This window comes from Zootoca vivipara, chromosome 5, assembly GCF_965207765.1.
Source record: "Zootoca vivipara chromosome 5, rZooViv2.hap1.1, whole genome shotgun sequence".
Lineage (NCBI taxonomy): Eukaryota > Metazoa > Chordata > Lepidosauria > Squamata > Lacertidae > Zootoca > Zootoca vivipara.
In genome coordinates, this window is record NC_142588.1 from 26,566,924 (window position 1) to 26,593,628 (window position 26,705).

Here is a 26,705-nt window from a genome sequence, read left to right on the forward strand (position 1 = left end):
ACCTTGACGTGTGCCTTGCCTTGCGCTGGAAACTGCACGGCCCTCCCGTTGATCTCCGTTACGTAGTGGCAGTCCTTTAGAAAACGAGTTGCTGTGGGCGGTCTGCGATGCTCCAGTCTAGGTGCTCCTGTCGCTCCCGACGCCGCCGATCTACAGACCCTGGCGATGTGACCCGTCTTTCCGCACGTCCGGCAGATAGCATCCCTGAAACGACAACTCTTCCTTTCATGGTTTCCGCCACAACCTGGGCAACTGCCTCGGCGATCTCTGTGCACTGTGCAGGCCTGACGCACCGACTCGACCCCACGGACTGGGCTCTGGCTCGGAGTAGCCTCTAGCTCGTCCATGGCATGCGCAACTTCTATCTGTGGCTTAGTGGCCTTGCGACTGGCATCAAGCTCCTCTCTTTCATAATTCTCCGTGGCGGTGGCCTCTTTCAAGGCTGAAGCAAGGGTAACCTCTTCTTTAGCCACGATGCGTCTTCTGGCTTTCTTGCTGCTCAGACCACCAATAAACCGATCCAGGAGAGTCTCTTCCAGATTTTGGAAGCCGCAGTGCTGAGCGAGCTTCCGGAGTTCAGCCAGAAATGTGGATACAGACTCCCCAGCATGCTGCTGCCTCTTATGGAACTCCATCCGCCGGGCCATCTTGGTCTCAGTAGGCGCCAAGTGGCTTGTTAGGCAGGCAAGAATATCTTTGAGAGATGTCTCACTCAGCTTTGCTGGAGCAAGTAATGCCTTGGCCAGCTTGAAGGTCTCGGGCCCACAGTAGCTCAGGAATGTGGCCCTTCTTTTGCTGGCATCGGTGATCCCTTGAGCCACTGCAAAGAACTCGAAGCGTTCGACGTAGTCTTCCCAGGTGTGGGGCTCTGATGGCTGGAAGGGCTCCAATACCCTTGGACTCTCCATTGTCCTAGCGGGCAGGGTCGTCTTCTCAGCTGGCCAGTGAGTCTTGTTCTCAGCTGCAATCCGGACTCTGAGGCAGGGTTGTGTTTAACCGCTCCTCAGCATTCCGGATCCCATCCTCGTCGCCAGTTGTTGTGACGTGGGGTTTGTGATTTCAGCTCTCTTGACAAAACATGCTGGAGACAGTTCTCTAGTAACAGCTCTTTATTAAAGTGAACAAGACTGAAGACTGAGGAGAGGAAAGCTACATTTATAGGGACAGGGGACTAGCTAGGAAGGGATACATTTTGGAGGGAACAATATCAAGCAATCACAGTGCTGCCTTTTGGAGGAAACCAATAAGACAGAGGATCCAAATACAGCAGCTTAAATGAACCAATAGTAGCTGTACCCTCTGGAACCAAAAGGCAGTTACTTTATCCTAATGCACATACAGACAATAATAATACAGATATAAAATCCTTTGACTCAATACACAACAGAAGCCATGACTGTTAAAGTGCGTTAAATGTAGTGGTTATGGCCTTGCTTTCCTGTCTCAGGTTTTTCAGGAATATAAAGTAGATAGTGTAATCCTGTGCAGGTCTACTCAGAAGTAATTCCCACTGAGGTCAAAGGAACTTACTTCAGATCAGTGGGTACTGTATCACAGCCTAGGTGTATCAGTTTGTCTAATGTAAAGGGAAGTTAGCTGAGGTGTTAGTTGTAGATTCCCCCCCCCCTTTGCGCTTAGCAAGATACTTCAAGTAAGATATCAACATCACTGGCCAAGCTATATTTAAGCTTGCAGTGTATTCCCATATTTAGTAAGACCTTTTGTCACCCACTTAAGTGTATATGTGTGAATGTGCACGTAGCATGTGAGGTCTGGTGAACCAATAAATTAAGAATGGCTTAAACCAGGGTTTCTCAGATTTTTTGAGCTTCAGTCCCACCCCCTTTCTCACAAACCCTTTTTTTAAAAAGCAATACAATGGGGATATTTTTAAAGGGTTGAAACATTAGCACTGGGAGAGGATTTCTTTTAACCCTTTCTCTGATCTAAATTGCTCCACAAAGCTCATTAACCTCAGAGTGACAGCGGAATAGGTATACGTGAGGCTAATAGAAGTTTCAGGAGGGTGGATTTAGATTGTGAAGCGAACGTGGGAAGGAAATGGACCAAAAAGGCAATAAACTAAAAAAGAAACCCTTGCCCTGTGCCACTGCTCCCAATTAAAATGAGATCACTCTGCAGCTACTTTTAAACAACAACAACAACAAACAGTTTCAATTCCTGCCTTGCACTCCTCTCCCTATACAAGGAAAGAACATTGGATTGTTGCCCAGACTCTTGCTGTATGAAGAACCTGATGTCCTCTATTTTATGGAGAAACAATGTTTTATTTGCAGTATTAGAGGGCAAATGAAAGAGCAAGAACATATTTTCCCCAACACAAAATTCTGTTGCCCCTTTTACAACTGTTAAAGGCGAATTCTCAGGAATACTTAATTGCTCTGTGGTGTCCTCACTTCTACACAGTGTACATTTATCTCAGCCACACTGAAAACTGCAGCTGCAGATACAGGCATGCATTTTTCCCAGGAAAAATTATCTGCTCAGGAAATCCTGTTAATTTCATGGGTTTGGCCAGGCCAAGTGTAGCCTGGCTCCTTTTATCATTTGGAAAATGAACCAGGACAGGACAGAGCAAGACAGACATTCAAAAAACAAACAAACCTTGCACTAATATAACCCACTCTCCTTCCTCCCACTGCAGTTATATACAGTACAGTATCTGAAAATATAATCAACATCAAAATGACCATCTTCTCTGTTTATTTCATGTACCTGGTGAAATGGGCTCTTGCCAATTAAAGGTTCCTCGTAATATTAGTTAAAAAGTAACCAGTAATATGTCATATGGACCTGTATGTTTCTTTCCACAAGGCAAAAAACAACTTGGGAGGTGGGATTTAAAATTACAGTGGCACCTCGGAAGCCAAACAATTTGGAACCGAAACACTGAAAACCTGCAAGTAATTGCTTCCATTTTCGAACGCGCCTCGGATGTCGAACGGCTTCTGAGGTGCGTTTTTCTCCCCCCCCCCATTGACTTTGCAGCCAGCCCATTGATCCTCAGTTTTCGAACGCTTCGGAAGTTGAATGGTCTTCTGGAATAGAGCACGTTCGAAAACTGAGGTTCTACTGTATCCGGAAAATAGTGCAGGGGGAAGGATTGATCTTTCCATTCTCCAATACTATAGTCCTGAGTTGATTTCCCCCTCCATCTTTCCATATCATATCGTTGGGTCAGAAGATTTCAGGAGCCATGGGCCCTTCCTAAGATCATAATCCTGTGTCTGGGGTGTACCCTGTCAAACTTCAGATGAGGGATCACATGAAATAATGAATGGAGGGAAGGAGAAGAATCCTGGCTTGTACACACATAGAGGTCCAGGAAAAGCCTTTTAGTCTAGCATGCCCTCTGACATCAAGTCTGAGCTGGAATGATGTTTTTCTATTTTGGGATGGAGTTACAAGCTTTGACTTGTAATATGAAGGGGTACGTACTGGCAGAACCACAAACCCATGTTTAAAGCACACCCAATGCAAATTTAAAGAACATGATTTCCCCCAAATCCTCCTGGGAACTGTAGTTTGTTGAGAGCACTGGGGATGGTAGCTCTGTGAGGTAAACCACAGTTCCTATGCTTTATAACTTGCTTTACAGGACAAAGATGACAACTATCCTGTTCTCTGATGCTGAGACTATGGAAGAACTGGCAGCTAACGCGCCCTTGATATACGAGGGACAGAAAAGGAATGTGGCCAGGCAACTATTTAGCATTAACTGCTGGTAAAAATGTCCTACAAACCTGCCAAGACCTGCTGCTCCTTGGAAAAAACTGGCATATTCCTCTTGGGACTTGCTTCCATGATCTTACAGATTTGGAGTCAGGATTTTATAACGAGTATATAGAAATGTATGGCTCCCAATTACGTATCCCACTCTTACAGCTGGATCCTATATGTCAGGGGTGGCCAACTCCCAAGAGACTGCGATCTACTAACAGAGTTAAAAACTGGCAGTGATCTACCCCCTTTTTTGGGGGGGGGGTTCAGGTCAAAGTCAGGGCTAGCTCTAGGGGTAGGCTGGGTGGTGCGGGGTGCTGGGCTGGCAGGGGGGCGCTGGAGCGATCTCCGCACCATGGTGCCTGACATGCTTGAGACGGCCCTGGTCAAAGTTGAACTTCTTTTTAGGAAGGAAAGCCCTGTTTTCTGGGGTTCAGGTCAAAGTTGTTGAACTTTTTTAGGGAGGAGGAAGGACCGTTTTTGGGAGGTGCAGGGCAAAAATGTGGAGCTTTTATTAGGGGAGACAAAAGTTATTGAGCTTCTTTGGGGGGAAGCCAGTGATCTATCAGTGATCTACCACAGACGTCCAGTGATCTACCGGTAGATCACAATCTACCTGTTGGACGTGCCTGCTATACGTGATTTTTTTAAAAATGCATAGGTATAGTTCTAAACCTTTGGGTACCGCTGTAAAACCTGCTGGTAGGGTTAATCTTACCCTTACAGCAATAGGCCTATATTACCGTAAAATTTCTCTCTTTTTTGGTTTTGTTTTAAAGGTGCTTATTATATCTCGGACACATTCTGCTTGCCCAATGCAGCAAGGTCAGGACACATAACGCTCTTTGATTTACCAGCTTCCAAACAAATACCCCTTGTTACAAATACTATTCCCAAGGGTGGGAGAGAGCCGAGAAAGAAAAAGCCGAGAGGATGATGCTGCATCATCGGAGTCCTCGTCAGCAGGTCACATGACAGCGACTTGTGGGCGACGCCCACATTGCTCAGCAGACGGTCGAGTGTCTAGAAGTAGTGTGCGCGTGTCTGTCTCCTCTGTTCCGCTGCCTGTTTTCCTTTCGCTAATAATTGCAGAAGGCAAAATGCACCAGCCAGAGCCTTAGCAAGCGCTTGGGTCAAATATTGCGCGCGAGCTCAGCGTTTGCGCGCTGCTTTAAAAATGCATGCATTTCTTTTGCAGTGACACAGCAGTTCCGCTGTCTTTTTTGTATCATTTATTTAAAGCCTGTTTGCTGCGTGCTTTCACAGTTCCGCCCTTGCGTGCTCAAGGAGGTGCGCCTTTCGGTGCAGAGATGTTCTGCCTTAAGAAAGCAAGGAAAATACACTGCCCATCTGTGGGGAGGTGATCCGAGCTTGGCCGGTGGTCTGGATCTCTTTCTCCCGGAAGGTGTTGAGAGCGGGTATAGGCCACTAAAACACGTCTTGAGGAGGTGCAGGGACGTGAGGAACGTGCACGGATGCATGCCCGTCCGGGGTGACCATGTCCATGCATCCTCCCCTTCCTGCACATAGAAGGCAGCGGAGGTTGTCCATCAAACCGGCAGCGGCGAGAGGAGGAGGGTGTGGAAATCGCTTCTTTCGCGACCGCTCCTTGAACAGCCAATCGCAAGGCAGGAAGTGGGCAGGTTTATAGTCGGTCGCTATCGCGTGGAGGGAAAGGAGGAGGGAAAAGAGAGAGAGAGAGCGTTGCATTTTATATTTATATATTTTACCTTGTGAGGCTGAAGGAAGGACCTCTAGAATTTTTCGCTTGTAAGAAGAAAGGGGAGGAGAGAAACGGATCGCTTTGCATCCTTGCAAATTTCAGCTGCCCTCCCCCGCCCCAATTGTGCTGGTTAGCAAAACCACCCTGGAAAAAAAGCTCTTATTTAACCAGACAGGATGATAGCTGCTCAGCTTCTGGCCTATTACTTCACAGAATTAAAGGATGATCAGGTCAAAAAGGTAAGGTACAAAGCGAACGTCCTTAAAAACCTGCAGGTGTTATCAAGTTCTTCAGTCTTGATGGGGGTGGGAGGGATTTTTATTTATTTTAAAAAAACTATGGGGTGCATAATTTGTGTTTATATATGCGTATGTACCGGTACATGCATTTCTTAGAATCCAGAATATTAAACCGGCATCATTTATTTTATCTTTTAACCTCTGCCTTGATCATAGAGGTTTTTTGTTTTGTTTAAAAAAAGCTTGAAAGATTCGGCCCATTGCAAGGTTTCTGAACGGGCTGCAGTGTCCTTGAAGGAGGATGTAGATGTCAGAGCAGCGATGAGTAACGCAACAATCATGGTTTACTCCCTTCTCTCCCCCTCCTCCAGCCCTGAGTTGGATCCGTCTATCATGTGTTTATTACTATAAACGGCTGGTCGTCAGTGACTGTGGGAATTGTGGGCTAGGTCTTTTATGAATGTGAGCATTCAGGGCCTACTGAAATCGTGTACAGATGCGTGTTTAGGGCCGGGTAAAAACAGGTGCATTCTTTGTAGCTCACAATGATAAGCCTCTAGATACAAAAGAGAGCCTTGTTACCTGAATGACTAACAGGTTTCTTTTGTGGCACTGGTTTTTTGTCTTAAATCGTCCCTCTGGAATTTGTTAGCAAGGCAGGTGCTGGAGTTACCTGTAGGTTGCTCATCTGGGATTAGTAGCAATCATAACGAGATAGCAGGACCCCACAAAAGGGACTGACAAGGCTAAGCTTGTTAATTAGATTCTAAAGATGTAAATGGTTTGATAGGTACAATTGGGCATTTTGCTGAGCTGGATTTATTATATTCACATATTATTATATTCACTTTGGTCCCATATTGCCCAGGAGGTCTCTTAAGGACACCGTCCCAGAAATATGGGGGAAATACCTCCTTTCCAGGAGAGATGGATAGTAGGCCTCTACCTGGGCACTGGGCCAATATTTTAACATGTTAACTTGCCCAGTGCTGTAAGTTGACCTAATGAGCATGTTTTGCAGCAATAATATTTTATTTAGGCAGATGTTAGTGTGTCTGTGTTTCAGAAATGCATTGCTGATAAGAGAGGGATCTGATTATCATGGAGAGGAAATTATAAATAATCCAATATAAAAGTACAAGAAAGAAATCATGGGCATTTTCTACTTGGCTTCAAAAATGTAGTTTTCTACCCTATCATCCGTGTTCCCTATGGAGGCCTGGCATGATGACTGTATTGTTGCTTGCATGTTAAACAAAACTGTGAACTCAAAACAAGCTTCATTACTTACCATCACCTTTCCATGTGTTTTTATCAGTTTTGCAGCATATGGAATTTTGCTTGGAAACTGATATTTGGCCTGTTGTTTAGATTGATGAGGTTTTAAAAATAGATATCATCATCAAGCTCATAATACTGAAGACACACTTGAAAATGTGCTGGTCATTTTTGCAAAAGCAGTAAAATAATAATAATAGCTAAGACATATTAGAGCCAGACTGTGGAGTTACTATGGCCTGTATGAATCCGCTTCATGGTCTCTATTCCTCTTCTCTTTTGCATCATCATTTCATTTTTGCTTCTTCTGCAATCACAACCTGTTAAAAACTAACATTTTGCAAAACAGCCCAAAGGGGCTAAAAACCAACCCTTTAAAATAGGAAGTAGTATGCGGACAAATCTTTGTTTCACTGAGTTATTCTGAATTTTATTTTGTGCAAAAACGAATATTGTGAAGAAAAGGCTATTGGGGTTTTCTGGGAAGGATGTACGTGCGTTAGATCTTGGTGATCTTTTGGCACCCTGTACTGGAAAGGAGAATACAGTACTAGCAAATGGGGAAGGACCATGTGATTAGCCCTAATCCCTTGATTGTGATACTCACACATATTCCCCAATAGTGTAGACTCGCATACCAGAAGGAAGTGGCTCACTCATTGTTTTGGGTGTGGTGTGTATAAGGAGGCCTCTTGCTTATCTTGGATGGTGATGCTGAAGCACTGCCTTTAATGCTTCAGCAGTCTTGGTGAGAGTTGCCGTTCACGCCATCCTTATATGTTTTTCCTTGTACAGTATTCAGAATCTTACGGATAGGCATTTACATTCATCCGCCTTACAGAAACATCAAAAAATATGTACTCTGGTGTGTTCAGCAAACAAATGACTCCTGGCTTCGTAGATAAGCCACTTGGGGTCAGTAGCACGACTAGGGTGTGCCAGTATGGACTCTTACCCAGGGTACAGCCATGCAGAGTGCCAGGCAAGATGGGACTGGGGCACTGCCCACTTCAAAAGATTATAGGAAACAGTTTATAGGAAAAATATTATAAGAAAAAGTTTGGGTTTGAGTAAGGCACATGTCCTGTTAGCTATGGCTTAGTTTTGGGGGTTTGGAATTTCACCACCCCTGCCAATAAGTAAATGCTAACTTCAAAAAATGTTACCTGCCTCTTTAAAACCATACATTTTTGTTTTTGATTAGCCTGAAAACTTTTCTTTCTCTCTCTCAGTAACTTTGTATGGATGTAGCATTTTTATGTGTAGCTTGTCTATTACAAGCTACATATAAAAATGCTACATCCATACAAAGTTTTAAGTTGTTTTAAGTTGTCTGTTGTTGCTTACGTTTTTTTGTAAACCGCTTAGATACTTAGGAAGATTTAGGAATTCTTACAAGATTTAGAGAAGGGAACTAAAATAAAACGATTGGCATGTGTGGGCCAAATGAGTACTGCTGGGAAATAATGGAAATTACAAACAATGTAAAGACCAATACATATTGTCAATTCCTCAGTTCTTGTAGCAGCTAGTGGTATGTTCACCTAACTGGTACAGATTTCAAGGTGCTACACCTAGAATGGCTTTGTGATTCCTTTGGGTAAAGTAAAACCCTGCAAGGTATGTTTTGCATCTTTGTATGTGATATGATGTGATCACTCACCTTATGAATATCTCGTATGGTGGTATTCTAGGCACGGGGGTGTGGTTTCACACCATTATACTGGTACCGTACATTAAAGAGATCCAGCATGGTGCAGCTCTGTTGTAGCCAAGGTGGCCTTCTCCAGAAACTCATAACACATGGGAGTTTGGCACCCACAAACTCCTTAAAGTATCATAGAATCTTAGAATTGTAGATTCGGAAGGGACCACAAAGACTCATCTATTTTCCACCCCCAACGTTCAGCCTGGACCCCGAGATCCACGCTGAGGGCCTTCTGGCAGTTCCCTCATTGCAAGAAGTGAGGTTACAGGGAACCAGACAGAGGTCCTTCTCGGTAGTGGCGCCCGCCCTGCGGAACGCCCTCCCATCAGATGTCAAGGAAATAAGCAGCTGACCTACTTTTAAAAGACATCTGAAGGCAGCCCTGTTTAGGGGAGTTTTTAATATTTAATGCTGTATTGTTTTTAACACTCGATTGGGAGCTGCGCAGAGTGCCTGGGGAAACTCAGCCAGATGGGCGGGGTATTAATAATAAATTATTATTATTATTATTATAACCCCCTGCAATGCAGGAATCTTTTGCCCAGCGTGGGACTCGAACCTCCAACCCTGAGATTAAGAGTCTCTTGCTGTACCAACCGAGCACGATAAGGACATATTTAACCAAGAAACTGAAAGACGCAACCCATTTATAAGGCACATTTTTGTGTAAAACCTTTAGATTTCTCCAGAAAGAGAAACTATTGTGTTAGCTTGCCTGCTGAAAGTTTTAAGTTTTGTTAAGCCAACGGTCCCGGCCAGCCCACAAGGAACACATGTGTGCCGACATCATAGAATCATAGAATTGGAAGGGACCCTGTTACATTTCTACCCCACCTTTCCTCTAAAGAACTGAAAGTGGGATACATGGTTTCCCACCCCTGTCTTCCTTTTATCCTCAGAACAACTCTGTGAGGTAGCTTAGGCTGAGAGACTGCAACTCTCTCAAGGCCGCACAAGGAATTTCATGGCTGAGTAGGGATTGGATGAAGTGTTGTATTTCAGGGGTGAAGCTGGCTCGTAGGCATTTAAGGCATTAAGCTCTTCCCACACCATTTATCTGTGTAATATTGTTTTTGTTTTGTTGATATGCTGTCTCAGACTGTGGGAAAAGTGGGTGTCCATGCAAAGTGGCATCTTCTTCTACAAACTTGCTATATTTAGAAATCTGACCTAACATCACACAAGCAGGATGTTAACAAGCTCAAGAATGTTGTATTCTTCAATGCTTGTTAAACAACATTTTTAAAGCCTGTTTGATTTCTAAATTATTTGAATTTGTCAAAGGCAAAGTATCATTTTTGGATTATTTCCCAGGGGAATGCTGGGGAAGAATGTTGCAGGCCGTGTTTCAGAAATGGCTGTAGATAATAATAGAATCACAGCACTGGTGTATTCTCAAAGGCCATCTAATTCATCCCCTGCTGAGCTCACCCATTCCCCTAAGCTCCTAGAGGTGATTACTGTACAGACATCCCAGACCAAAGCAGAAATGAGATGACACAGGACAAAAGGACTCTAGAGGACTTGAGCAAGGAAGCCGAGTCTGAGCTTTGGTTTAAAAACACCTCGGTACAGAGCAGCATCCTGTTCATTTGGAACTTCAAAATTAAGAATACACAGCATTTCTGTTGCACACTTCTGAGTGCTTTGCATTATCTCATAGAGTTTTACAACAGCCCTGTGATGTAGGCCAGTGTTGTTGTCCTTATTGCAGGTGGGGGCAAAAGTAGGAAGATGGTAGCTTGCCTGGAACTGCTTGGTGAATTTGAGTTCTTAAAACTGGAGAACTTCTCAGTTCATACGTAGGCAGCCTAGTCCTTTCAGGGTTGCTGCTGTGTAGAACAGCTATATGTGTGTTTACTCAGAAGTAAATTTCAAGGTCTTCAGTGGACTTACTCCAGGCGACATAATGCTTGAGATTGCAGGCGCAGAATTCCAGCACTACTTCTCCTTTACCCTATTGCTTTTGTGCAATTTCTGCCTTGTGTGTGAACCTTTTCAAATTGGGGGACTTGTCCCTTTTTGGGAACTGAAAAAGCTTGACTCCATGTGAATTTATGATACCAAAAGTAGTAGTTGTCTGCTTATGCTTTCTCTGCTGTATCCACACAGATGCAACTTGCTTAGTGTTAGATTTCTCCTTGCATTCAGGCTGTTTAGCCTCACATGACAGAGACACAGTAGGTAACATTATACCCTTCAAGCTGTCAGCAATCCTCACGCATAGAAGCCAAAGTATTGCTTTATTTGGCCTGTGGTATCTGAGTCTGGGGGCAAGCCCAGGCATGTTGTTTTGTCAAAATAAGGAAGGAAAATAGAGAGTTAGCTTCTGTAATTTTATCCTCAAAACATTTAGTTAACTGCGGCTTCTCAGTCAGTCTGAATTGGGGGTTGTGGTTCATGCTAGCGATGGTCAGCTTCAAAATTAGCCAGCTCCAAACCATGGGTTATGCTGGCTTGTTTCAACTAAGCAGAGTTAGTGCTAAATCATGACCTGGTTCAGTTAGTGAAAGTGGACATAAAACCCTTTGGAGTTGTTTTCCTAGTCATGCAGGGTGTGGAAGGAGCACATGAGCCCAAGTTTTGCTGCAGCTTGTGTACATCCATGTGTCGCTCCTGCCAACTTAGCGGTTCGAAAGCACACCAGTGCAAGTAGATAAATAGGTATCGCTGTAGTAGGAAGGTAGATGACGTTTCCATGCGCTCTGACACTCGTCACGGTCCTCTGTGTGCCAGTAGCGGTTTAGTCATGCTGTCCACATGTCCCGGAAAGCTGTCTGTGGACAAACGCCGGCTCCCTTGACCTGAAGTGAGATGAGCGCCACACCCCATTGTTGCCTTTGACTGGACTTAATTGTCCAGGGCATAGCTGCCAAGTTATCCCTTTTTTACAGGGATTTTCCCTTATGCTGAATAGGCTTCCTCGCGAGAAAAGCGAAAACTTGGCAGCTATGGTCCAGGGGTCCTTTACATTTGCCTTACATCCATGTGTGAATGCACTTGGGCCTTAATGACCAGAAACCAGAGCAAAGATGAAAAGCCTGTGCAGTTTTTGTGTGTATTTGTGCTGGAGAGAGCTAGGGCAACAACCCGTCTTCTGTGTTCCATCCTAAAAGCCCAGATCCCAATCTCCTAATGCCTGGGTGAGTCTGGAACAGTAGCAAATATATTTCTCTCTTTATGTCAGGTTGCAAATAGACCTTGCATGTCTTTTGCAGGACATGCCTGATTTGATTTGATTTCAATATTGTGGCACAAGCCTTGGCTAAACCCGTGGAAATGATTGAGGTGCACATTTGGATTCCAGCTGCTATATATTATCCTTAGGAGGTTACCTGCTTTTATGTGATATTAGGACACTGCAACCATGCATTGTAAAAGTCCTTAGAGTGCTAATGTACGGAGTGGTTTCTTGTAATGATCAGTAATTTGCCTGAAAACTGTTCTAACCTGTGCTTGAGTAGCTTTTCTTCTATAAAGTTTTATAGCACTGGGAGTAGGTGGTTAGAAGGAGGAAAGAAAGACAATCTTTTATCAAGTTGGAAGGATGTCATTGTGACCATGTCAGGCCTTTGGTAATAAAATCTGGCTGCACCGCCCCGCCCCGGGCAACTTCTATATGTTTGCTTTACAAGTCTGGCTGAATGTAATATTCAATAAGATCATAATGTATGTATTGTGTGCAAGGCAATAACAAACCACATCCTTTTGTGTTGGTTGAAATGTTTCATTATGGCAAATGTTGAGGATTGAGGACATGAACTTTGCAGGGGTCACCAATGGGCATGTTTGCATATCAGAGAAGCTGTTGTTGGTAGTACGTGTACACAACAATAGAATGCATCTTTCAAGTCTTAATTCCAACAAGTGGAGGTGACCCTGTGGGTGCCAGGAAAGGCCTTGTGGGTGCATGGACACTCAAGGGCACTGTGTTGGTGACCCCTGATATACTGCTACAGAGTCTGGGACTGATGGCCATGTGCGCTGCAGAGAGCAGTAGGAGGCCATGGGCCTTGGTTTATTATGAATATGCTGTATTTTATCATATCAGAAGATTAAGTTGTACCTCATATCACATCAAAAGGGACAGTTGTGGAAAGTTATGCTTTAGGCAAAGTGGTTTTCCATATCCAAAAATGTTTATTGACATGGAGAGACTAGAAGTTGCTTGCAAAGCAGATTAAACAGTTGTAACAGTTTCTGCACTTTCTAAAGATGTAGCAAAATTTTAAAAATGTTTCCCTCTTTGACGACCATAGGAAGCTGCCATATCCTAGATCAAACCATTGGTCCATCTAGCAACTCTTCAGGTTTTAAGATTGAGAATGTTTCTCCTCTTTGCTTCTCAAATGGAAGCAAATGGAATGCATATCCTCATTTTTTAAAATGGTTTCATTGGCTCCTTGTCTACTTCCGAACACAATTCAAGGGGCTGGCGTTAATCTTTTAAAGTCCTAAATAACTTAGGACTCAAATATATCAAGGACTGGCTCTCTTATATGAGCCTGCCTATGCATTAAGATCCATTTCCAATGCGCTATTAAGGTAAGACGGGGAATATGCAGGAGAAATGATTTTGAGGAGATATGGAAGGTATTTGTAGAATTTGTACTGTTAAATCAGAAAGGGGTCAAACCATCACAAGAGGTGTTGAAATTTTGGGAGGTTGGATATGTACAATGGAATGGTATGTTGGGATAACGTGGTAGTTATCAACTCAGCAGCTGGAGCATAAGGCATCCTAGCTGCGTCACTAAAATGTCCAGCGTGTTTCCGCTGAGCGTTCTGCTTTTAAAGTCTCTTAAAAGCTTTCTGCTTCTCAACACAAACAGCAGAGTGTATAGCAGCGAACAGCGATATCAGCCTCTTGAGTCTGTAATAAATCAGAGCGACTCCCAGCTCGATAAAACACAGAAGATTTTTTAAGAGTTCTTCAGCCGGGGTCGTTAGATCCATCTCGGCTGAGATCAGCAACAGAACAGAACAGGAAACATACAGCGTTTCATATTACACAGAAAACACAACAGCACACAGCACTCAGCATTTCCGGACATATGAAACATCACGGGCCCCATGATGCAGGGCTGAGCTATTAACCCTCTCAGCTCACATGGTACAATACAATACAAATGGAATAATAATAATAATAATAATAATAATAATAATAATAATAATATATTTATATCCCGCCCATCTGGCCGGGTTTCCCCAGCCACTCTGGGCGGCTTCCAACAGAAAAATAAAACACAATAATCTATTAAACATTAAAAGCCTCCCTGAACAGGGCTGCCTTCAGATGTCTTCTAAAAGTCTGGTAGTTGTTTTCCTCTTTGACATCTGTTGGGAGGGCGTTCCACAGGGCAGGCGCCACCACCGAGAAGGCCCTCTGCCAAGTTCCTTGCAACTTGGCATCTCGCAACGAGGGAACCGCCAGAAGGCCCTCAGAGCTGGACCTCAGTGTCCGGGCAGAACGATGGGGGTGGAGACGCTCCTTCAGGTATACTGGACCGACGCCATTTAGGGCTTTAAAGGTAAGCACCAACACTTTGAATTGTGCTCAGAAATGTACTGGGAGCCAATGTAGATCTTTCAAGACCGAAATGCACGTTTTTATTTATTTTTATTATTGCTTTGTCAAAAAAGAGAGAGAAAAGATCCATTTCCAGAGCTATTCTTGGAGTCCCTTCCCTCCTCCATTGGATGAACGATAGGTGTGGGGGGGGGTCTAGGCAATAGAGCATTTTGGGATCTATGTTTGTAGTTTGTGGTTGTGAGCATGTCTGTCTACACACATATAGGGCAGTTCCCAAAGTGGGTTGGGATGAAGCTTTGGGGGATGCTGTATTGGTCACACCATTTGAGGACCACCTGCGCTCCTTTGGATCAAGGCCATGGATAGCTTTTGCTAGAGCAGAATAGTGAAGAGGCTGAGCATAGTAGAAAGCAAACCGAAGAAGCTGTCTGTGCTTCAGGCGGGAGAGCCTGTGCCTGTGGGAGAACATTCTTTTCCAAAACTTGAAACGGAACCCATGACTTCTCCGTTTGCAGCTCTGCTGCTGGTAGCAAATGGCATTTAATAATACCCACTTGGAGAGCCCCGTCTCTCATCGCCTTCAGCAGCTGAGCCACACAGCTCACAATCTACTGCTCTATTGGTATTTACTAGACTCTATATCCTCATCTGTGACCCACCAGAAATCAATCCATCGTTGCGTTAGCAGAAGCCAGCACAAAGACCCTAGCTAGCACAATGGGGTTTCCTCCTCCCTCCCCTGCCTGCCTTCTGTGCCTCTCCAAGATCCACTCTGGAGGGTCAGCAGAACCCCAAGGACAGTGTATTTCCCTATGCATTTTTTCCTGTGTTATATTTTCTCTTAATCTAATGCATTTTTCAATGTTGTTTTCACAAATGCATGCATTTTATGCAAACCTTGGCCATGTGTATGCATTTTTGTACACATAACTTAACTGGAGAACATCATTGCAAAATTTGGAGAAGTGTGAATTTCAGAAGATGGCTATATTTTGGTTCACCTGTTGTGTTGGAAAGTGTAGACTAGATAGGTTCACATTTTAATGCTAACTGAATCAAATGCTAAGTGGGCTTTTAAGTAGAGAAGGACAAGATGATGATGATAACGTTGATGATAAAATAATTTCATTGTGCACAATTTCTGCCTATTGCTTTCTGGGCTCCATTCAAGGTGCTGGTTCACTGAACCCTAACAGCAGGCACCCCCAAACTGTGGCCCTCTAGATGTTTTGGCCTACAACTTCCACGATCCTTAGCTAACAGGACCAGTGGTCAGGGGTGATGGGAATTGTAGTCCAAAACATCTGGAGGGCCGAAGTTTGGGGATGCCTGCCTAAGAGATGGAGTCATTCTACCTCAGTAATGGCTTCCATCCCTGTGTTTCATCATGACGTTTAAGATCAGCTGGAAACACCTCTTAACCTTGCCATTTATGCACCACCAGGACCACAAATACTTTTTGGTTGCTGCCTCTCAACTCGAGAATTGTCTTCCACGGAGGCCGAAGCCTAGGGGTCTTTTGGAAGCAGCGTAAGACCTTTTAATTGGCTTTTGGTGCCAGGGATAGGGTTGGGGGCAGGGCAAGATGGTGGTTAATTATTTTGTAATTGGGAGCTTTGCAGCTAAAATATTGTTACCTGCCCTAAGCACTTGGGATGGAGCCAGCTGGAAATCAAATGACACAAATTAATAATGTAGTAAAGTTAACACAAAATGGTGCAAGGTCTGAATGTTGTGTGCTTTTCTCTTATGTCCCCTCCAGATCGATAAATATCTGTACTCCATGCGGCTCTCTGATGAAACTCTGCTGGATATTATGGGACGCTTCAGGAGAGAGATGCAGAACGGACTTTCTAGGGACTTTAACCCAACAGCCTCAGTAAAGATGCTTCCTACATTTGTAAGGTCTATTCCTGATGGCACAGGTAAGGATTATGTGCTGTTGTACTTCGTTAACAAACAGTTTTCTGAAACAAAACCAGAACAATCTCTTGTTACTATTACGAGCACAATGAGAGCCATTAGCTTCACATGTATGCATAAAGTGGTCCAAGTATGTAAAACTAAAAGAAACTCTCAGCAATGTTTGGGCAAAGAGAAACAGTATTTTTAAAAAAGAAACAAACCCCAGCCTATTTCCCTATGGCAAATAGCTTTGGCTCCTGTTGTCTTGGGGTCAGGGTGTGTTGCTTGTACAAACTTAAGAAGAAGACAGTGTGTTTGAAACCCAAATCAAACAACAAGTTGCAGTCTATGCTCAATACCTAGACACAGTGGCTGCATTCAGATATAACACAGGCCCTTCCTTCTTTTGTGCTGCTTTGAGGAGGTAAGAAGCTTCTGCTTCTGCCTTTGATTAAACAGAGTTTAGTTAGCTATCCAAACCCTAAACTGTGGTTAATCTTAAATTCAGTTTCTGAAAAACTTAGAACAATGAATACTTGTATTCCCCCAGCTGCCAAAACATTCCATACATATGCGGTATAAATTATTTAGTCAAATATTAAGCAGGTTTGCATAATAGTTTAAAATTGATTATACAAGCTAGAGTTTTTAAGTGTCTTGTTGACTTGGATGTGAGTGTGCGGACGGTGTTAATTTGCAACATATCCCAGAGTGGACATTTCTGAAGTGCTGCATTTGTCTGAAGTGTATTCCAGCATTCAATTACTTTAGGGGGAAAGGCCATCTGTTCTAGTGTGTGCTTTTCCCTTTTTTTTAAAAAAAGCTAATGGGGCTCATTCTAAATTAGCGATGGACTACAGTGATAAAAGGCTGTTTGCACATTTTGCTTAATGCTCAGTACTTGTACAGAACAGTGATATTTAATTGGTTTTATTGACAGATTGGTTTAAAAATTACATTCAGCTTCAAAATGATGCCGGTTCTGGGTATTATGCTGCCCCAAGCCACTGAGATTATATATATTTTTAATGAAAAATGGAGTATAGGGCTGTTTGCTAAATAAATAAAATTATAATACAATTTGAAGAGCTTTGCTGCACACAGAGTATCGTGGGTGCAGGTAATGATGCACAATGGAGCATAATAAAAGAGCCATGGCGGTGCAAGGGATTCTGGGATGCAGCTCCCAGATCTCACGCTTCTTCATTGGCACCCCTGAAAGTATTGCCTCTTAGATGCTTTTGTAGTTTGCTCTGCTATTTAGAAATGTGGTTTCCCAAACTGACAGATTTGGGTCTCCCTTTTTTGGTGGCAAACAATACAAGTCTATTTGTATACCTAATACGATTTGCATAACTTCAGGCAAAAACACTGCTCTAACATCAGCTTGCAAGTTGCCCTCAGAATAGCAAACTGATTTACCGGTACTTCCTAAGAGGTTTTCTGCACTGGTCCAGTAAAACGCTTCAGCTGCGCTGTACAGACCAGAAACAGTTCTCTTTGCAGAGCTTTAAGCACAGCGGCTGGATTCTTGTTGCGGTAAAAGCTTTGTAGCTTTGCCAGAAACGACCCACGGAAGCCCAACTTTCTACAGACAGATTTATTGCAAACAGATAACAGAAACACCTCCAGAGCTTTCAGACATGACTGCTCCACACCCCGCAGGCAAACAAAACAAACACTCTATATATACTGAACATCTTAACAACTTAACGACTTAACAACTTAAATCACATGACCTTGCTAATTTGCCAGCGTCTTAGGTTTAAAGTCCTAACACTTCCTGGCCTAATTTCAATTCTTCATTGATTTCTCACCCACATGAGTGGACAGGCCCAAAGAGAGGCAGGTGAGAGTAAGGAATTTGTTGCCATTTTTGCTGAGATGAGAACATTGTTGGAAGAAAACCATCTTTGGAAAGAGTAATAGAACACCTACCGGTTAAAAAGGGGAGAACCATGCTTGACATTTTATGTGGGTGTGATGTTAGTGCTGAAACAGAAACAAGGCTGCTTTAGTGGGAAGTTACAGCTGTGTTGCAAGATTGTTGGATGGGTATGGTGTCCAAGGCTTATTTGTATGGGCGAAATTGATTGTGTCCAGGTGGCCAAGAATGTGTTGGTGGTGATAAAGTAAGAATGATGTATTTAGCGAGTCTCAAACTGAAAGTGAATGGTAAGCCAGCCAATGTCATAAACGATCCAATGTTTTATTTTGCTTATTACCCTTCCTGCTTTTTGCCACTTTTAAAGCTTAATTAAAATTCAGAAAGCAATGAAAAATTGAAATTAGGCCAAGAAGTAAATCAGCAGAGCCTGTTTTGAGGGTTTGAACATCCTTTTAAAATAGAGGGGTGTGTGTGTGTGTGTGTGTGTGTGTGTGTGTGTGTGTGTGTTTGCATCTGCATCCATGTACTTGAACTTCAGTGTTTGCCTGTGCTCTGTTTACACACACTGGGTTTTTCTTTACTTTCGTTCCATAGGTTGTTTTAATTGGTAATCTCAGTCTCCAAACAAATAAAGGATTGTGGTCTTTGCTTGTCTGATTAGATAGGATGAGGCTAATCACTTGGGTTGATCTGATATATTTGCAGTGTTAAAAGTGAATGCTGATACTGTAGTTTAACTTTCAGTACCCAATGCATTATTTTATGTAAAAAGGTAAAGGGGCCCCTGACCATCAGGTCCAGTCGTGTCTGACTCTGGGGTTGCGGCGCTCATCTCTCTCTATAGGCCGAAGGAGCCGGCGTTTGTCCGCAGACAGCTTCCGGGTCATGTGGCCAGCATGACAAAGCTGCTTCTGGCGAACCAGAGCAGCACACGGAAACGCCGTTTACCTTCCCGCCGGAGCGGTTCCTATTTATCTACTTGCACTTTGATGTGCTTTCGAACTGCTAGGTGGGCAGGAGCTGGGACCGAACAACGGGAGCTCACTCCGTTGCAGGGATTCGAACCGCCGACCTTCTGATCAGCAAGCCCTAGACTCTGTGGTTTAACCCACAGCGCCACCTGGTCCTGGATGGCAATGATTCATTGTGCATCCAGAGCGACTTGATGCTTAAGTGTTGATGTTCTGTTTCTTCCAAAACAGAGAAAGGAGATTTCATTGCCCTGGATCTTGGTGGATCTTATTTTCGTATTTTGCGAGTGAAAGTGTCTCATGAGAAAAAGCAGACTGTGCAAATGGAAACGGAGATTTATAACACTCCCGAGGATATTATGCATGGCAGTGGAACACGGGTAAGATTGCTTCCTAGGAATATTCTTGCAATATGTGAGGGTTGTAAAACATTTTTTGAAAAATATTTCACATGGTATTGTTTCGATTTTCTGATACAGTTTTGAAGGATAAAATAAAAACTACTACCTTGTAATTTTAGTTTTTAAAGGAAGTAAAAGACTTGCTCATTTGGTGGAAAGTTAGGATGTATGTTTTGAGGCCAACTTCTCTGTTGAGAATAATGCAGAATGCTAGGTTTTTTTAATATTAGGAAATTGGCTTCTTGTGATAATTTATTCTAGTTTATTCATTGCAAACCAATGTTTCCTGTACAATGATGACTTGTTGAATTGGAAGGCAGCTTAGAATCCTGATCCATGGGCATGAAAATGATGACCCAGTTGTGAGCTAAATATGTTTGTTTTTTTGGTTTATTTGTACACTTATTTTACCCTTCTAGCTTTGTGACCCAAGATTCATAATACAGCAGTTCAGCTACAATCACAAACAACTTGCTGTTATCTTTCTTTCTTTTGCCCTTGCATATGCAAATTTGTCCAAGTATACATTTTGCAGCCAGCAACTCAGGCTGTAGAAGCTACATGGATGGTTGGTGAGACCAAGAAAGGCTGGAGGAGTTTCTCCTATTTCCCCCAGCAAAAGCTCCTGTGTAAGTTGCAGGTATTGGAATCTGCTGTCACCAGTGCTGCCATTTTTTTAAAAAAAGCCTACCTTACCCAATCCATTGCCATTAAGGATGAGCCTTAATGCCTGGTTACCTGAATGCTGGCTTCATGGCTGTTAAGCCTAAATGTCAGTAATTTGGCCGGTTAGGCAGAGGCACGCTGGGCATCTTCTTGCTGTTGCAGAAATTCCACTTTGAGCCAGTAGATTCCAGGCTCGCCTGTGCTGTTCTTGCTATTTGGCTCTTGAAAACATCTGCACAGTCACTTCAGCATGCGAAAATGACTCTCGTAAAAGTCCCAAATGGTCTTGTTGGTCATGACTGAATGAGAGAGAATTAGCATCAGTCATATAGTAGTCAAAGGACCAAATTACTTCCGTTTTATGTTTTGGGGAAAGTCTATTGTGTTCCTGTGGCTGACAGCTTATTCTGCCTCTGGTTCGATAACGATGACAGTGCATATACTCTTTCATAGTTACTTAAAATGTATTTGTATGTTTTTTAAATGAACCAGTATCAAAATGCTAAGGTGCCTGGGATGGTGGCAAACCTTTCATAATTTTACCAGGTGTTTGGATTTCTGATGACATGTTCAGCAACTTGTTATTGGACTCCAACTCCCTTGAGCCCCAGCCACTGTAGCAAATGGCTAGGGGCGCTGGGAGTTGTAGTCCAGCAGCATCTGAAGAGCTTAGGAACGTCCTCTGACTTAAAAAGATGGCACAAGCTGCTGTTTCCACCACTACAAGTAAAGTAAAGGGTAGAATTTCTGTTTTTTTTGGAAGCCGCCCAGAGTGGCTGGGGGAACCCGGCCAGATGGGCGGGGTATAAATAATAAATTATTATTATTATTATTATTATAGAGGTTGGGGCTTAAAGCTGCAGTGCTCTTGTCACTATTTACCGGCATCTTGGTGATTTGAGCCCTGCGCCTCTTCCTAGAAGGGATCCCGAGGGTCATCTGGTACAACCCCCTGCAATGCAGGAAGGGATGCATTGGCCTGTTCAGTTTTGGAACATGCATGTTGTTGCCAGGCTGTAAAAGTCAAATGCCAACAACAACTTTAAGGCTCACACAGCTTTAGGCTTGCCGCCAAAAGTTTTTGGCGATAAATGATGGGGCATTTTCTGTGACTTTGCAAGGAAGATAAATGGGGAGGATATAATGTAAAAGGAAATGGCTCTGTAAAAATAAAAAACATGGAAGCTTTTGGGATTTTATTTGATGAAGTAAAGGCTCAAGCATCAGAGGAGCCAATTCTGTTGTTCTGTACCTGGCTGTATTCGTGCTGTGCCAATATTTCCAGCTCCCCCATTGCAGCAATTGTCACACCTGTTCCATGGCATGGAAAGAGCTGCAGCACTGAAACTGTAATTGGAGCTCAGAGTTCTGCATCGTTTGGCTGCATAGTGCTACATTAAAAAATAAAAATAAAAAGCCCTACATAAATTAAATATGAAACTAGTTCCAGGTATATGCCTTTAAAGAAGGAGAGAAGACATTTTTGCTCTGCATGGAATCGGCATTGTGATTATGATTCATCAATGCAGTTAGGAGCTGCCAATTGAAAATGCTTGCTTGGGATAGTTGAGCTGGGGAAGGAGGACTGAGTGGAAGGGGCAAATCATGACTAGCCCAAAACTGAAAGTTACTTTCCAACGTTGCAAACATTTCGTTCCGGAAAACAATGGGCTTTATATTCAGATTTGCCACTCAACTGATGGTAAAATGAATGGGGAGGGTGATTTTTCTTTCCAGTTAGCTGAATGACACCATTGAATACAACTCAGTAGGTCTGTGACACCTGCAGCTCTGTAACATTTAAAAGCAATTATTTAAAAAGGGGCAGTTAGGTGTTGGGCTCCTTGGTGGTGGTGGTGGAAATCAAGGAGGAAGATTTTTCCAGCATTACAAAATCACCCCAGACTTAAATCGGGAATATTTGATTTAGATCATTACTTTTATTTGTGGTGTATGAGTGTTGTTTAGCCTTGTAGATAATAATATACTTGCTCGTAGAGGTTTTTAACCTGCCAAATGGGCATTCCTACTCTAAACCCACTTGCTAAACTTGCTTAACTATGGTTAATTCAAACAAGATTGTGTTATAACCACAACTGAAGTCAACACTAAGTCCATCAAAAGAGCACTGCTGGATCAGGTCAGTGGCCCATCTGGTCCAGCATCCTGCCCTCACAGTGGCCAACCAGAAGCCTATGGGAAACCCACAAGAGACTTAAACCCAACAGCGCTCTTCCCACTTGTTTCCCCCAGTAACTGCCATTGAGAGGAATACTGACTCTGACAGTGGAGGCAGAACATGCACATCGTAGCTATCAAGTTGTTTCACATACCTGTAGTTAAAATGACAAAGAATTGGGGAAAGACGGCTTTATGGAACAGGCGATCAGGTGTTTTATTATTATGGCATAAGCCATAACTGCCAGGGTGCTGTCGACAGCTCCTGGCTGATTGCCCAGGAAAGCAGAGAGACAGAGAAAACACAGGCTTTTTAGTCCTTTTTATTATTATTCCAGATGCCAAGGCAGGTCAGCCAAGCTCCTTTCAGTATCTTAACATTGCTCTGAGTGAAGCTCCACGCCTCCCCCTCCTCCGTACTTCCCTATTCATCAGACTCCTCCCCTCTTCTACAGTGGCTGTTAAGGGTCCCCTGCCTTTGAGCCCTTTGTTCTCAGTGAACACCTGGCTTTGGGGCACAGGACAGGTTCTGGGAGACTCCAGTGACAGCGTATCAATCAGCTGCTGCTCGGGCCCTGTCTGCTCAGTACTACTTAGCTCCTCATCTCCCATTATTTCCCAACTTCTTCCCTCTTCTTCTTCCTCTGAGGTGTGCCCTGTGTCGAACCAGCCCTCTAGAGCTATGATATCTGCCCCTTCCTCCTCTCTGGGAGGCTCCTGGGGAGGTGGTCTCCACCACTTATCTTCATCTGCCCAGTCCCCGACAATAACCTAGCAATGACTAGAACAGGCATCCCCAAACTGCAGCCCTCCAGATGTTTTGGCCTACAACCCCCATGATCCCTAGCAAACAGGACCAGTGGTCAGGGAAGATGGGAGTTGTAGTCCAAAACATCTGGAGGGCTGAAGTTTGGGGATGCCTGGACTAGAAGATCAGGAAGATGTATGCCTCCCTAGCATGACAACATTTTCCGTACCATGGGTTTCACTCTGACCTGCTTCTAAGGAGGTGTGTTTACGGTTGCAGTGACAAACAATGAGAGTTGTTTGCAGAGAAGTCTGCTGAGTGTTATGGCTTCGACGGAGGATTCTGCCCCCATGTATGAAATGCATACCAAAGGACTGGATTCAACAGGTGTAGTCCTGCCAGAGGATGCTCGCAAAAGGTGTTCTGCTGGTGCAGCAGGGCTCCTCCTCTCGCTCCCCCTGCACACCCCTGAAATTGGCTTGGGGAGGTTCAGAGAACCCCCAGAACAACCTCCCCAAGTGGGAGGAGAGAGCAGATCATTCCTTCAGGCAAGCAAAAACGCTTGCACTGACTGAGTGATCTGCTTAACACTCCGTTGAATTCCACCCCAAATGTTCCAGTTTTATAGGACTGCCACCAAAATAGTATTTATTGGTATGGGATCACCTAATAATTTTTCCAGTAGTGGCTATGGGGATGAAGAGGCAATTATTATTTGTATCAGGCTTTTAAAATGTTGTCTTATTGTCCTTCCTTTCTCCTCAGCTTTTTGACCACGTTGCTGAATGTTTAGGCGATTTCATGGAGAAGCAGGAAATCAAGAACAAGAAGTTGCCTGTTGGGTTCACATTTTCTTTTCCATGTAGGCAAACCAAGTTAGATGAGGTAAGAATGCAGGTGACATCTGTGTTGCATCTGGAATTGCTTTTAGATATGCAATTGTCTGAATCTGTTTTTATATATGTAACGGTTTAAAATAGTTTTTATATATCCACTTGTTTTTTATATATGTTTTTAAGGTATTGTGGAATGGCTTTGGGATGCTTCATGGGAAGCGATCCATAAATACACAAATAACACTGCACAACTTGGAGTATGTGTGTAGATTTGTTCACCCATATTATGTCCTCCATGCGAACATGGGCAAATTGATGTGTAGGAAATCCAGCAGTGTCGCCACATGTGAAAACTGATCTTAAACTCTTTTTTTTAATAAAAAAACACTGAAAAAGTGAGTCTTGTCTCAGAGAAACACTGGACCTAATATCTTTGGGTCATAATTTTATTTTATTTTATTTTTCATTTTATTAGGGTATTCTAATAACCTGGACAAAACGTTTCAAAGCAAGTGGTGTCGAGGGAGCAGATGTAGTGAAGTTGCTTAACAAAGCCATCAAGAAGCGTGGGGTAAGATTATCTTTTTATATACATGTATAGCTAGCATTGATACATGAACTTGGCTGATAATGGAACATCTTTTGTTACTTGCAGGTGTAATCTTTTTCAGTGTCATTGTGGAATGATTAGACGGTCGCTAATTTCACGGTGCTTTTAACTCCTAGTAAAAGTATTGAGCCAAGAAGATGTTTGGACTAAGAAACCAATTTCTTGGGGAGGGGGCTATGTAGCATTTCTTGTTCTAGATAATATTATATACCAAACAAACTTCCATAGACTCAACATCCTTAGATTCAAACAATCCTCTCTTAATATCACAGTGAAGTTTTATGCATGTTAGCTTGGAAGTTCATCCAGCTGAATCCCCCATTGAATGGGATTTGAGCCAAGGCAATGGACCTAGAAGAGAAACCTAAGATAGTTTCAAGTTGTGGAAAGTTCTGTTTATGTAGCTGCATTTGACATGGATAGAGGAGGGGTCTTTTGGTGGTCCAGAAGCCAATGAGTCTTATTTTTGGCTGATGGAGTTTTTGAGAAGAAAAGGATCTTAAGACTCAAGGGTAAAGTCCCTGGGTCAGTAGTAATAAGGGAACAAAATATGAAACCATGAACAGCTAGCAAACCTAAACAATGTGCCCAGTAAATAACATTTACTGAGATTCTGAGTCACAGTAGCAAGTAGAATATGCCTATCAAAAAGTGTTGGTAAAATTGCATATTAGAAATATTCCCTTTCATTTTGAAGGACTACGATGCAGACATCATGGCAGTTGTCAATGATACCGTAGGGACCATGATGACCTGCGGATTTGATGACCAGCGTTGCGAAGTTGGCTTGATCATTGGTATTGACATTTGATTCCTTTGCCAAGCATAATGCATGTTGACATTTTTGGTTTGCTCTTTAAAAAAACAACAACAACCTGTTGACTAATCCCACGGCCTTCTTTTAAGGTACCGGCACTAATGCCTGCTACATGGAAGAAATGAGACACATTGATCTGGTGGAAGGCGACGAAGGGCGGATGTGCATCAATACCGAATGGGGAGCGTTCGGAGACGATGGCTTGTTAGAAGACATCCGGACTGAATTTGACAGGGAGATCGATCGGGGTTCCGTTAACCCTGGGAAGCAATTGTAATTGAGCTTCCTTTCTTCTGCTGTTCTTGTTTTAGACTTTCATGCCTGTCCCAAAGGTTTGTGGTGGGTGGGGAGTTACACCTTAAGGCTTGGATCCAAAAGACCCATGAGCAGATCCTCCTTCCATTCTTGCCTCCTTCCCTTTTGCTCACCACTCCCCAAGAAGACTTGTGGATGGTTTCAGGACTTTCTAGAATGACCTGGGGAACTAGCATGGCAGAGGGGTTCTTGCAGCTGGGGGAAAATTTGTCAGAAATTGGGGACCCCCGTCCTTGAGTGAGTGGAATTTTTGTCACCCATCATTCTTTCCTAATTTTATTCTGTTGGCGTGTGTGTGTGTGCGTCAGGGTGGGTGATCTTGATTGAGTTCAGCTGAGAGGGAGAGTGATTTGCTCAGGACTTCCACACTGTAAGCATGACGGCTAAAGAAGGATTTGAACCCTAAGGATGCCTCCCATCAGCACCTACTGGGAATTGATCTTGGGTAACTATATGCAGGAGCAGGCCACACGCCTGTAAACCACTCGTGAGTGTGTCTGATTTCTGTTTCTGCCGTAATATTTCCAGGTTTGAGAAGATGGTCAGTGGCATGTACATGGGCGAGCTCGTCAGGCTGATCCTTGTCAAAATGGCCAAAGAAGGTCTTCTTTTTGAGGGGAGAATCACTCCCGAACTTTTAACCAAAGGGAAGCTAGAAACAAAGGACGTTTCTGCCATGGAGAAGTAAGTAGCTTTGAAGCTTTCCTCCTATGCTTCCAACCTAGAATACTTGTGGAATGAATAGGGGAGTGGAATATAGGCAGTTGGATTCTAAGAGCAACTCCTGGACGGGCTTTTAAAAATAGAGTTTTGTCATTAGCTTAATAGGCAGCACTTTCCAGCTTTCAAATGACATCAGTGTATGTATGTCTTCTGAAGCTGCAGCCTTTTGACCTGACATTTTCTGGCTTTGCACCATGTGGCCTAATTTAAAACAATTGCTTCCAGAATTTTACCCTTAACGGGTCCCGCTGTTTAAAAGTGGTGCACAATACAGAGAATCCACCACCCAAATCCAGCACAGTGGAACTGAAAACCTCTTTGTGCTCTGTAGGCTCTTAATATCACAGATTCTAATCTCAGCCTCCCTTCCTTTCCTCACAAGATTTCCACGGGACTCTGTTGCACCCATTCTCGGACTCTCGCAA

At 43.4% G+C, this 26,705-nt stretch overlaps 1 protein-coding gene across 2 annotated transcripts in view; it reads left to right on the forward strand.

Moving 5' to 3' along the window:
* The first annotated feature begins 4,743 nt into the window (after positions 1-4,743).
* The window catches only part of HK1 (hexokinase 1), a 34,854-nt gene continuing 12,892 nt past the window's right edge, over positions 4,744-26,705 (forward strand). Inside the window, exons 1-9 of one of the 2 annotated variants that reach the window (XM_088669538.1) lie at positions 4,761-5,703; positions 15,667-15,752; positions 15,985-16,147; positions 19,218-19,366; positions 23,745-23,864; positions 24,291-24,386; positions 25,123-25,222; positions 25,332-25,515; positions 26,086-26,241. In XM_088669538.1, the coding sequence (XP_088525664.1) occupies positions 16,006-16,147; positions 19,218-19,366; positions 23,745-23,864; positions 24,291-24,386; positions 25,123-25,222; positions 25,332-25,515; positions 26,086-26,241 (947 nt within the window). In that variant the 5' untranslated portion in view covers positions 4,761-5,703; positions 15,667-15,752; positions 15,985-16,005. Of the gene's footprint in view, positions 5,704-15,666; positions 15,753-15,984; positions 16,148-19,217; positions 19,367-23,744; positions 23,865-24,290; positions 24,387-25,122; positions 25,223-25,331; positions 25,516-26,085; positions 26,242-26,705 lie in introns of both variants that reach the window. The other variant, XM_035138144.3, reaches the window with a different exon arrangement.